The 13,797-nt window shown below is 39.8% G+C and overlaps 1 protein-coding gene across 1 annotated transcript; it reads right to left on the reverse strand.

Annotated features, from left to right (window-relative positions):
- Window positions 1–1,954: 1,954 nt before the first annotated feature.
- On the reverse strand, window positions 1,955–4,550 carry LOC115150685 (28S ribosomal protein S16, mitochondrial). Its single transcript, XM_029694202.1, has 3 exons — window positions 4,395–4,550; window positions 3,461–3,727; window positions 1,955–2,340 (listed from the first exon to the last, which is right to left on the reverse strand). The coding sequence occupies exons 1-3, from the start codon at window positions 4,405–4,407 to the stop codon at window positions 2,219–2,221; spliced, it is 402 nt and encodes a 133-aa protein (XP_029550062.1). The 5' UTR covers window positions 4,408–4,550; the 3' UTR covers window positions 1,955–2,218.
- Window positions 4,551–13,797: the final 9,247 nt, after the last annotated feature.

Consider the following 13,797-nt stretch of genomic DNA (forward strand, 5'->3'; position numbering starts at 1 on the left):
TATGTAATAAATCAAGACATTTAATTAACTTATTTGGCTAAATGATCACTAAATCAGCCATGATCCATCTGTGGTGATGTGAACACCAGTTTGATGGATAAAGGGGGGGAAGTAACTTATGATAGTTATAAAATGACTATTCAGCTGCCAACTAAATAGTTGTAAACCAGATATTTCAGAAACAAACAGTAAACATATCCATTGCTGGATAAAATTATATATAAAATTACAAAACCCTTCAGATTTCCATTCCACAATAACCCTTCAAAATGTAAAGAATTTCTCCACTCCCTGACAAGTTAGGACACAACAGTCCTCCCTCTCCACTCAATGTTATACCCGTGACTGAACGCAGCGGTGTCTATCACTAAAACCCTCCCAACACCCCTGAATATCTTGCTCCATTTCCTAAATATTTTGCATTAACTGACACAATGGAGATATGAGAAAAGCAAGAAATGTTCAATTGACTGAATGATTAAGCCTTAATGTAGCACAAACGCTGGAGAAGAACGGATGAATCCCAGTTTCACGGATGAATCCCCGGTTTCACCTGTACTGGGCAGATTGCAGACTGTGTATGGAGTTGTGTGGGAGAGCAGTTTGCTGCGGTCAACGTTGTGAACAGAGTGCCCCATGGTGGTGGTGGGGTTATGGTATGGGCAGGCATAAGCTATGGACATTTTATTGATGGAAATTTGAATGCAGATACCATGACGAGATCCTGAGAGCTGAGGCCCATTGTTGTGCCCTTCATCCGCCGCCATCACATTTCAGCATGATAATGCACAGCCCCCATGTCACAAGGATCTGTACACAATTCCTGGAAGCTGAAAATGTCCCAGTTCCTCCATGGCCTGCATACTCACCTGACATGTCACCCATTGAGCACGTTTGGGATGCTCTGGATTGACGTGGGACAGCGTGTCCCAGTTCCCACCAATATCCAGCAATTTCGCACAGCCATTAAAGAGGAGTGGGACAACATTCCACAAGCCACAATCAACAGCCTCTGATCAACTCAATGCAAAGGACCAACAGATTAATATCTCTATTCTAAGTCATGTGAAATCCATAGGCTTGGGCCTAATGCATTTATTTCAATCGACTGATTTCCTTTTAAATAAAGTGTAACTTTTAAAATCTTTAAAATAGTTGCATTTATATTTTTGTTCAGTGTAATTTGTAAAAAAAATAATAATCATCTAAAAATATGTTTCCACTTTGTCATTATGGGGTATTGTGTGTAGATAGGTGAGGAAAACTATTTTATCAATTTTTTTATTCAGACTAACACAAAATGTTGAATAAGTCAAGGGGTATGAATACTTTAAGGCACTGTATGTCATTACTCTCCTGCTTGGCGGACTTAAATATTGCGTCCACCATCCAACAGGGTCACATTTTAAATGAAGTACAACTTATATAGCATACATAAATATTTCATATGCACGACATAAATGTTTCACAAATCCTCTATAAATGGTGCATAAACATACACAATGAGGTATGTGAGTGACATTTGGCAATTCACCCTGGTTATGACATCCTTTAAACATAATTTATAGAGTATGACATACGCTTAGATTATATGTGAAGACTTCATGTAGTGCTTATGAAGACTATGTACAACATACGTTGTTCTTTCATTTAAAATGGGATCTCAAAAGGTAAAATTATTGTCCTACAGGGGCCTCTATGCAAAATACATCCATATTAGTTTAATCTTAGCAGCACGTCAGTAGCGGAATATCTGTAACTACAGCTGACAGGGTTAAGTCCAATTGTAAACCAACTTAAACAAATTGTTCCTTGCTTTTATCAGCATTTGATAAGCGACTGAGCTAATATAAAATACTTCCTGAAAATCGGATTAAAAGCCTTAACTGAGCAATTTGGCATTTAGCCAATGTTAAAAATGTATGATTTGAAAACATTGAAAGTATCCCAAACACAATGTTAATTTATAACTTTAATTGACCAAAACTGTTCAAACAAATATCTTTGCTATTGAGATGTGAATATGTAGCACTTATAATGGTGAAATAAAAAAAGAACTTGTAGGAAAAGCACTACTTATGAATATTCAGAGTTCACATAGAACAAAGGCTTTCACTGGAAACAGTTAACCTTTTGGGAGGAGAATGGCATTTATAGCTGTCCTTCGTGTACAGTAACCACATCCTGCTATGCTTGACAGTCCCCCACGCTCCAGCTATCATAGTTCCTGCTGCTTAACTCCATCCTCCGGAGCTGCTTCCTCTGCTAGTTCTGCCAGGGCCCTGTGACGCTCTGTTTCTGTCACCGTCATGGGATGCAGGGGGAAGAACCCAGCCAGTCCTACAGGAACAGACATGGGAGGATTGACAGTATCTTAGACCACATAGATTCCCAGGTAGCATTGAGACTTAATTGGAAGTATTGATTACATTCTGAAGTATACTACACTGAACAAAGTGTTGGTGTTGGTCCCATGTATGATGAGCTAATATCAAAGTTCCCAGAAATGTTGCATATGCATAAAAAGCGTCTTTCTCTTAAATTTTGCTTAACAGCATCATCATCATTACACAGGTGCCCCTTGTGCTGAGGACAATAAAAGGTCACTCAAAAATGTGCCGTTTTGTCACACAACACAATACCACAGATGTCTCAAGTTGAGGGAACGTGCAATTGGCATTCTGACTGCAGGAATGTCCACCAGAGCTGTTGCCAGAGAATTGAATGTTAATTTCTCTACCATAAGCCGCCTCCAATGTCATTTTAGAGAATTTGGCAGTACATCTAACCGGCCTCACAACCGCAGACCATGTGTATGGCGTCATGTGGGTGAGTGGTTTGTTGTTGTCAACAATGTGAACAGAGTGACCAATGGTGGCGGTGGGGTTATGGTATGGGCAGGCATAAGCTTCGGACAACAAACAAAATAGAATTTTATCAATGGCAATTTGAATGCACTGAATGTACCGTGACGAGATCCTGAGGCCCAATTGGGGCGGCAGGTAGCCTAGTGGTTAAAGCGTTGGACTAGTAACCGAAACGTCGCAAGATCGAATCCCCGAGCTGACAAGGTATAAATCTGTCATTCTGCCCCTGAACAAGGCAGTTAACCCACTGTTCCTAGGCCGTCATTGAAAATAAAAATGTGTTCTTAACTGACTTGCCTAGTAAAATAAATAAAAAATAAATTGTCATGCCCTTCATCTGCCACCATTATCTCATGTTTCCCAGTCACGTGAAATCAATAGATTTGGGCCTAATGAATTTATTTCAATTGATTGATTTCCTTACATATACTGTAACTCAGTGAAATCGTAAAAATTGTTTATATATTTTGGTTTAGTATAGTTAATTTAGGAACCTGTGATTTAGTGTCTTTTCCATGATGTAGGCCTTACACCGGCCATTTCAATAAACCTATAGTGTGTGTGTTGTCATGGTAAGGGTAGAGGGAACACACCTAGAAGTTTGGCCACAGGCTTCGTTGGATGTGCACCACAGCCCATCCAGTACTTGATCCTGTCAGAGTTGATGCTGACCAGTTTCTCATTGTAGATGTTTGGCAAGGGGTCATAAGAGCCTAGCTGTTCTATGTATTTACTGTCTCGTGCTCGCTTGTTGTAAGCTGCCACAATGCGGTAGAAAGGTCTGTTAGACTGTTTGTGGCCAGCCATTGCCAATCTGATGACAATGTGTCCTCCATGGTACGTCTTCAGTAGGAAGGATGCTGTAAGGACAATACAGCAAAATCAGCATTGTATTGTATTGTTTCGTTAAATGGTGAAATTCATATGCGATTAAATTGGCTGAAAAATAGAACAGCATTTGAAGTAGGATGTTTTCAGTCAAAGAGTAAGCAATTAGTTGTGACCACAGTTCAGGTGGTGTGTTTTGTCAGGTACATAGCTAGGTCAAAGGTTATCAGGTGTTTAGCCAGGTAAATTAGGGATTCACACTGTTTACAGCTTACACAACACAACCACTCTAAAACACTATGCTATCTGCAAAATACTTGAATCTGGATCGCCATCCACTGCAACGGTAATTTAACATGGTGGAGCTCTCTTTTAACATAATCTGCAATAAATGGGAACAACACACCCAACAGTATTTCATGTCTGGACAATAACTCATTAGCAAGTGGCCATCCCATAATACAAATAACACTCAATGTCTAGCTATTGTGTAGCTATCTGTTGTGTATTTAATGAAATAAACATGACTTATCAGAAACATCGTTGGTATAACTACTAGCTAGCTAAGACACCATAATCATGGCTAGGCTCGTCAACGGTAACGTTACAGACATTTCCGGCTAGCTAATAAGCGTGCCCCAACTTGCTAGTTAGCCCATGTTTACAGCGTTAAATAAATAGCAACCTGATCATACTTACATAGATGGACCATGTTTAGGTTTACCCTGCAAAAGAGGTCAAACGAATACGTAAAAGATCGACAACGTTATCAACATTACAGAAAAGAGCACTTCTAATGTGACATTAGTAAGGTTGCAGCCATTTTTAAACAGGAAGTGATGTTCTTCTTCGTGTAGTTTCTTGTCACTTGACGCTGTGTATTGCTGCCTTTCGCAGGTCGGAGTGCGGATTGCACATTTTTGATGAAACGAGCCACTTACGATTCATCAGATGGCAAACTGTCCACCCAGAATCACAACATGCTGACTTCTGTCCCATGGAAGCACACGCATCGCTTTCGTGACGTTGTCAGCTAACCCACCCAGCTATGCATATGCCACGTTCAAGTGCAAGTTGGAACAAGGAACGTTTATGAATTGCTAACCGTTTGTAGTTATAGAGTACCACAGTATAAGTCATAATACCCATAAATCCTAGCGGTCAAACAGGGAAATGGTTCCAATAATTTTTCCACCATTCATTTTTTTATAGTGGATTTTAGAAACCCTTTAAATAAGGGCTGTGTTTCGTGTAGGCTTACTCTTGCATGATGTTTCGATAACCGTGTAAATCTTTCTCAGACAAGGGGACTCTTATCAATATATTCATCTGTATTTACCCCCAACAAATTAAATTCTAATTAGCTGCTAATGTGGCTATCATAAAGAACTACAAATGCCATGAAGATCTGGATGAGACTGCCGAATCGAGGCAAAGGTAAGTTAATCCAGAGATTCTATCTAATGTTAGCTAAATGTACATTATCGTGGTTATCAAAACGTCACACAAAGCCTACACAAAATACAGCCCTTATTTGTAGTGTTTCTGTGGGAAAATGAATGGTGGAAAAACGATTGGAACCATTTAGCTGTTTTTTTTTATTATGGGTATTATGACAACTCCACTGTGGGGCTCTATACACGTGCTGTGTTCAACCAGTTAGCAAGTCGTACATTTCAGAGCTTCCTAGTTCAGACAAGCACATGAACAAGGCAACAATCCCCCAAAACCCACCACCCCAATGGAAGTGATGATCCTTGAAGCGTTTCCTTTAATTTGTGTAACTGTCCACCCGATGGCGCCAGTGGACTGTATTGCACTGTCAGAGCTCCTAAGTGGAATGATCATCTCCAACAAAAGAGGACAATTTTGCATGTAAGTTGTTATACACTTTAGCAACACTTATGATTGTTTAAATAGACCGTCATACAGTCACACACATCTAATAATAAATGAAAAATAATCATCATGGCCCACAATGTGTATCAAAATCCATGCATAATCTTGATTGAAATATTTGTATTGGCTATCTGAGGTGACATGTTCAGGTATTTTTCAGACATTCATTTGGTATTTGGTATGTATCAGCCACTGCAAAAGCATCAGTTAAAAGTCAGACCAATGTGATCCTCTCCTTACTCTAGATGTCTTTAGTTGATTACACAAGTTCAGCTCTCGCTCCAGCCACTGCAAATGCGGAGTAGAAACATTGATTTCCTGAGAGTGACCCATGAATCGAGGGTTCAGTGGTTTGCATGATGTAAACCCTGTGCACTGATATTTGTTCCCTTTGGGAGCTCCACTCCCTCGCTGTTGGAACATGGTGATTTCACACTCCTGTTGTGGAGAGATGCTGTTCCTGTGTGTGTGACAAACACATGGTTTCTCTGAGGAGGGGTCAGACTCTGATAGCCCTTTGTCTATGAATGAACACACAGTTATATTCGATAACAGATAGCGCATATGTTCTCACAGCACATAAGTCTATAACACAGAACAGGGAGTCCTGTACTGTTACATGTTCTCTTATGACTGTGAGTCCTACCTGCAGGAACTTGACAGCAAACTGTTCTGCTTATGTGAACAAGTTTACAATTTTCTCATCCTTAATACACAATTTATACAAAAAAGACAGAGATCTACATGCATGATCATTTTTAAATCTACATGTATCATCATCACACAGTACAAAATCACCCATTGTCGTCCATTGAATTAGCTTTTGTAATGTAAATGATATTTTTGTGGAAGAGATTATTCTGTATTTAGTTATAATGTTATTAATGTCCCCGATTTATTGTACATTTCCATCATATGAATATAATAATCGTACGCCTAGTGACTGGATAGGACATGTTATAGTTTGGTTATTTATTGTGTGATACACAACCACACATGCATAATGGTTAGAATATTATTCAATAACTGTCTACTTCTAGAGCACATATCCCAAAAATGATGCAGGTTAGATCATTGGGTTAACCAGTTAATTTGCAATCCAACAGGCCCAGTCATGTGGAGTTGTAGACTGCCCAGCCATCCAACACACATAAAGTTCCATGAAAGAACTAGAGATGATATACAGGGAAACAACGTCATTATTATGCTGACCACTTTTCTGTGCAAAATCGGAAAATGAATAGACACTTCACACAGCTAGACAGCAAGCAAAATGCATCTAACATGGTGAATCTGCAGTGCATGATTAACTGAACACTGACGTTGAGTCCAGTGGTAGCTGATTCTCTCGTGAGGGCCACATGCTCTTTGGGACAGCAAGAGGAGTTGTTCCTGCCGTAATCGTCTGTGACAGTTCAGTTAGAGATGCTCAGATGACCAGATAGTGTACAAGGAAAGAGGCAGAATGAACCCCTTTAAGACATGGCTTTAAGTTAAATGAATTAATATATTGTGATAGATGTTGGCCACCTTCAGAAATTTTGATTATGTTTAAAAAGCTAATAATGGCCGCAAATAACACACAAATGCACATAAGTGATATACTCAAGCTAAGATATAGCTAAGCTTTACAGGTCCCCTCCGGTCGTTTGAACCAGACACTGGGCTTGATGAAAAGACATGAGTCAATGAGCTCTCAGAAAGATTGAACAGCCCATACCCACTCAGAAAACAGAGGTGGGTGAGATGAACTGACTCCGTGTAGGACCAGTAAGCCAGTTTCACACATTCATTGGGAAAACATTTTACCAGCATTTCTGTCCCAAATATTCATTTTATCAAGCAGATTATTGAGGCAAGGGGAGGCCAAGGAGGCCAGATGAAGCTTCACAGACTCTCCCATGACACCCACCCTAACATGATAACCAACATGATTACCCATTCTCAATTAGATTATCTGTTCTGCTAACGTTTGTGTTTCACATCTTGACTGAAACCTCCACATTTTCTTCAGTGTGATTTGCAAGACATTTTTCAATCAGATTTCTTCCATGTGTGCACTACCGGAGCTTGAACTGAAACAGTAAAGCAAATCTTGTTTTATAGAAATGGACATGAATAGATACTTATTCCTTTGGAACATAGGAAAATATGGAACCTCACATTTGACTAACTTCACCTGAGATGTATTCAGGTGCCAATCCACATGTTGTCTCTAGATGGACCATACCTGCAGTTTAAATTAGTCTCATTAAAAATAATCCCATGTCATTACCGACAAGCTTCGCAGCCTTAGAGAACGCGTACAGTTTTCAACACGTTTAATCAACTACCCACATAAAGAAATGTCTGATCTCCTCAGTCCACTGTGAGGTCTTGAGTCTGACTTAGTCCCTTGCCTGCTGTCTCTGTCCAGCTACAGTGGTGCCATCCATCCTCTATGAACCCATGGATCCAACAGAGACAGACAGAGGGACATTTTGTCTCTCATGTTGGGGATCAAATTCTGTCTTTTTCCACTGATTGATCTCTCAGATGGATTCAGTGAGACTAATTATGGCAGCATGCAAAATGGAGGCTGTTACTTTCATCTTCATTAAACAAAGGACTTGCTTTCTTCCTTCGGCTTTTTCAAAGAGATGCTTTTAACTGATTAAGAGCAAAACACGACTAGTCTATCACATGCTGCTAAGAGTTGAAGAATTGAAGAGTTTTGTTGCTAAATGGATGGATCTGTCTCTAAAACAAACAGAATCAATATCGTTGTTAGACAATTCGTAAATGGTCTTCTGTTGTCTTCTGGTGTACGTACAGCACAACCTTGAGACAAAAGAAAATTAACATGCTTTATTACAATGGCTTGAAAAGGACTGACAGTGTTGTAAAGCATTGGCCGAACTGAAACAGGAATTATCCTGGAGGTGAATAGGAACTTCATTGGTTTGTGAAGGCTATGAAGAACATGCACGTGTTTTTGAATGGTCCCTTTAGTTTTACTCTGAGATGTGTTGTTCCTTCAGTCTGAGATGTGCCTGTAGTCTGGAGTGGTGCAGGCAGTAAATGGTCAGTAGCTGGTCAGGATAGTCACAGCTTGTTAAAGGGAAGATGTTTGGGGAACACAGTCCACTCACTGTGACTTCTCCTTAGGTGTCAGGGGTCATGACCTGCTCACCATCCCAGGATCCACTGATGGCTGCTGCACGGGGTGATGCTGCAGAGCCAGGATGGTTGGTTGGGTGAAAGGGCAAGAGGATTTGGCATGCACATCAGACCGTGATGCCACAGCATGGGGTTCTATCACATGTTGTACACACAGGTCACACACACACACACACACACATACAAGCACACGCACTCACGTGAATATGGGGCACAACTCCTCAAGTCTATTTGTTAAACCATACAATTTACAGTGTGGTACATAGAGCACATCATTTTGGTTTATAGTTTGTTGCTTGTTTATTACTGTTGTTTCTTACTGGAGCTCTGATGCCTCTCAGGTATTGACAGTGTGGACAATTTGTCTACTTCACCACTACAGCAGGTTACACAATGTCGCAAGGGAAAGTGGAGTTTGATTTGATTTTTAGATTATACATTAATTAGCTAATACAAAAAACATTCAGGATCTCTTGTATTAATATTCATAGGGATTTTGTAGAATTTATCAGACATCAACGAAGACACATTCATCAAATACTTCCACTTAAATTAGTCACAGAAATATTGTTTGAAATATTCATGCTCTTGAAATGAAATATCATGCTCGCTCTGATCTTCACTTTGCGTTTTAGTAGTAATATAACTTTTATAAACTAACTCTTACTTAGCAATTATAAATAATTGATGGCCTCTTCAGAGAAAATTAAATGGTGAAAATGGAATAAAACGTATATACAATATGGTCACACGGTCTAGGTCAAGATTCTGGGATGTGTTTGCAATCATAAATAGAGTGTTTAATCACATACAAACTGCATTACTATGTAATATCTGCTCAATGTTTGATTCCCCCATAAATTATCTTCGATTAGGCTTTCAGTGATACAACAAATAAAACGTTTTGACCGACATGGTCCTCCTCTGGTCAGGTTTGCGTCATCTGAGGGCCCTGACAGACAATCAACAGGGTTGTTATCTGAGTGGCTCTGCATACGTTTCTCCAACTCAACACAGCAGGAACAGTCATGACTTGTTTTACACCATCTACTGTTCACTATTATCTTGTGTGATGGTGGGATGCAAATCATCAAACACTTGGATGTATGCAATTAAACACAGAGGCTATAGTATAATATGTTTCTTTACAGATCTATGGGGAACAGGCATGATACCACCACAACACTTACATACACAAACAAAACAGACAGACTCAAACTGGAGGGGTATTTCAAGTAGATTTATATTTGAAGTGCAGTGACATTTGACTGTAGAGGGAAACTAGGGTGGTGTTGGGCTGTTAACTGAAGAGACAGGTGAGCTCTGCCACAAGGCGATTCGGTTATGCCAGAATCCGTTTGTTTGTCCCTCTGTGGGTTGTTTAGTGAGAAGGACAGCTATTGCTCTCTCCATCTCAGTGGCAGGGCTTTAGCATCCCGCACCTTGCACGTAAACACATGAGCAGCCAACACTTTCATGTACCCAAAGTTTAAATGTCCAAAAACAAACTAGTTGGACAGGCTCTTCATCTCCCAAGCCTCCATACTGTCAATGACATGTCTACTGTATACCAATCTAGTGAGCTAGGGGTTTTAGGATACAACAGGATTCATGCAATAATGAGCAGTGACAGGATGTCACCCACGCTGCCATGGATCACCCTCTAGCCCCCCTCACCCCCCACCCACCCATCCAGCTGGGGACACCTGCTGCCAACCTGATGTCACCTCCACTCCCCCGCTCCCCTCTCCTTTCCTCTCAGGGGTTACTTACTGATGCTGCCGATCTGGCTGTGAGGGAGATCACCTGCCCTCCTCTCCACTTCACTCTGTCATGGTCATCTCTATCTGGTGGGCACAACATCAGCCTATCAGAGCCCTAGCTGTGTCTGTCTGTCCAGTGTCTCCCTTAAGCATATGTCTGTTTGTATTAATGAGATGAGTATCTCTGAGCAGCACCCTCTAATTAAGTAAAGAAAGCAGCTCTCCTTCCCTCTTACAAGACCGTTTTCTATAGTATCTCTCTCTGCATCCTGATAAAAATTATTCCCATAAGGAAGCAATAACACATTTTGGTAATTCCAAGCAGATGTGAACATGCCCCAGCAAGTTAACAAGATTCTGCTGGATTTGCAGAGCAGAGCAAAGTAGAAGGTGTTAGTGTCTGAGCTGCAGCGCCACGGTACACTCTAAGTGGGAGAACCTGGCACATAAGTAGCATGGTCCTGGCAGTAGTCTGCTCTGCTCTGCAGCAGTCGCACCTGTCTGAACACATTCCAGGCCACAGAGGAGAGATAGAGACCATTATGCCACTCTATCACCTCTATATGGACATTAAATACTTTATAAGAAATGTTGATGTGTTTTTGATCAAGATAATAATTTATCCAAATATGGCTCAAATTGAAAGACAATGCACACCAAGTGGAACTCACAAGCTGTGTGTGAAGGCAGAGACTCCAGAGAGGAAAAAAGTGCTTTTTATTATGAAGGAGTCTTATCTTATAGTAAAGTAAAATAACAAGAAGCTCTATGATTTGTGTTTTTCAAGTGTTGGACATTAATAAAGGACCCAAGATTTGCTATTTTATTTAGTGGAACATATTTGCACTGGTTGTCTGTATCCAATTTAGTTGTATGTTGTAAATAGCTTGTTCTCCTTTCCAGTGAGTACTTCTGTACAGTGTGCAATTTGTTTCAACTCTGTAATGTACACATTTACACATCAACAAAAGGATAAGCATTCCATTTTTTTTTGCTGAAGATACTCTTTAATATCAAAGAGAAGAGAATAGCAGTGGGAAAATAGTATTGTGTTAGGGAACTTTAAATTATGCTAGGAAAATGTTCAAGTAATGCTTCAAGATGGTAACACCACATACAATATGTAATTAAAACTATATTAACGCAATACTTTACTTTGTTCAAACTATGATTGTTAAATAAGCAATGCCTCTTATCAAAGGTAGGCTTTCTTTGTGTACTTCCAACATGAATAGCTAAAAATGGTACAAGGCACTATGAGTTGATGAAGGAGGGAGATTGGATGCCTTGCAGAGAAACAGCAGTATTCACCTATGAGCTAAAAAGAAACTTGGGTAATTGCCATGTCACAAATAATGAGGCTTTGTAGCAAAGTGTTTGAAGAACAACCCAGATCAAGATAAGACTGGAGACAATATGTTAAAAGGGGAAGTGTTTTCTGTCTTGTGAATTTGATAAAAGAAACAAGTGACAGTCCCTTATTGGAATCAGATGCAGAGACGTGTGTCACTGGGGGAGGGGGGGACGTCTTTCTCTGGACAAATATACCCAATATCACCTGAAATTCTCCTTCATGTAGTTTGCTGTACTTTCATCAGCCATTGGTTTACCTCGTGAATATAGGGGACATAGAGAGGGCATGTAAAGTAAAGATCGTTGCCCACTAGTGGACATTCGCGTACATCATTGCGCCATCATGAGAAACGCGCCTAAAAGTATTAAGCTGATCATGCAGCCAAAATGGCAACACAATGATTGTGTAAATGATATAGCCCACCATGCTTAATGTTGACTCACCTAAAAAAAAGTATTTTGGTGTCATGGTTTGCCAAGAGTTCAGAATCTCAGTTAGTGAACAGGGGCTGGGATGCGTTTCTTGCAATCGGTTTGTCCTTAAATTAAAATGTACAAAATAAACCTATTAAATCTAGAGTTATATCAACTTAATTTAATAGTAAAGGGTAATGGGGTGCTGAATTTGTAATTTGATCACAAAAGTGAATTATGGCTGTGGATTGCAAATAAATGCATTGAGTAAATAATGCATAGCTATTTCCTTTATTTTTACATACCCCTTATTGGAAACCTAAAAGCAAGTGGACCAGACTAAACACACCTTTATAAAGATATTGCCTGATAAGTTGATATTGACATTGTTAGGCTTAATACTATATTATGTGTAACATTGTTTTAAATACAACACACCTCCTCGCTAAAGGCAGTAGAAAGACAGCTGATGTTTCCATCTAAAGAATGTTTCTCTAGAAAACGCTTTTGTTTGGTTTTCACGGGATTGATGCTTGACTTAATCCAATGCTCGGTGTCTTCCAAGGAGGGTGAGGCGGGCTCTTTGTGCCTTCTATCCCATGTGAAGCAAACGAAAGCGGCAGGGTTAGGGTCATAGCTATTCGGCAGGGTACCAGGTCCTCCCCATCGGCGCATCTGCATGTGAAATCGCCATTTCACCCCTCCACACTCCCTAATTGTTACAAAAATTATTTGTGAAATTGCCTTCCACCAGTAGTGTTTTCCACAGCAATTGTATATGCACGGTAGGCCCACAGAGTTGACACGCGACTTTCAACGTAGTCTTCTTTCTTAGACTACTTACTTCAATTTGAATTGGCTTAATCTATTGCTATTTGAAAGGTCCCTCTTGTAAATGTTCTCTACGCCTACCTGTTAGGCTATCGGCCTACTACCACGATAGATCGGTGTAATTACTGTAATACTCAGAAGCTTGCACGTTTAACTGAAAATGATTTGATGTTCTCAATTGAAGCCTAATTGAAGTTAAAATGTTATTATCCAAAATAGAATGTCTCACCTATATTGTGGTATTGAATTCCACGGATGAAATAGCAATAGCAATAGGAACCTTGTCTGTATGAAATATGCTACCGCAACTCATACAGGCCTATCCTACAGGTGTTTTCTGCAGAAGAGAACGCGGGTGACAGGCTAACTGGTCTATTATATTGTTATCAAATCAATAACGCTGCTGAGATCGTTAAGGAAACCCCCTCTTATTCCCTAGACATTTGCTGAATTAGCTTACTCTGCTGAATCCAGTCTGTGAACAACCTGTAAAAATATGTCTTTAAAAAAGTATTCCGCGTGATTTTTTCTAATACATTCCTGTGAGCTATACTTTCAAAAACAATCACCTCTAATACATCCAAGTTAACTTTTTTAAATATTATATTTATATTATATTTATATTATATTTCTATTTGTATTGTTTTAGTTAGCTGAACATTTTCCGTCAGATAGGCCTAAAT

Source organism: Salmo trutta, chromosome 16, assembly GCF_901001165.1.
Source record: "Salmo trutta chromosome 16, fSalTru1.1, whole genome shotgun sequence".
In the NCBI taxonomy this organism is placed as follows: domain Eukaryota; kingdom Metazoa; phylum Chordata; class Actinopteri; order Salmoniformes; family Salmonidae; genus Salmo; species Salmo trutta.

What these genes read in the sequence shown, in the direction of transcription:
- LOC115150685 (XM_029694202.1), bottom strand. An exon ending in GCCTGTGGCCAAACTTCTAG is followed by an intron (nt 2,341 to 3,460) that starts GTGTGTTCCCTC and finishes CTGTTCCTGTAG; the next exon opens with GACTGGCTGGGTTCTTCCCC.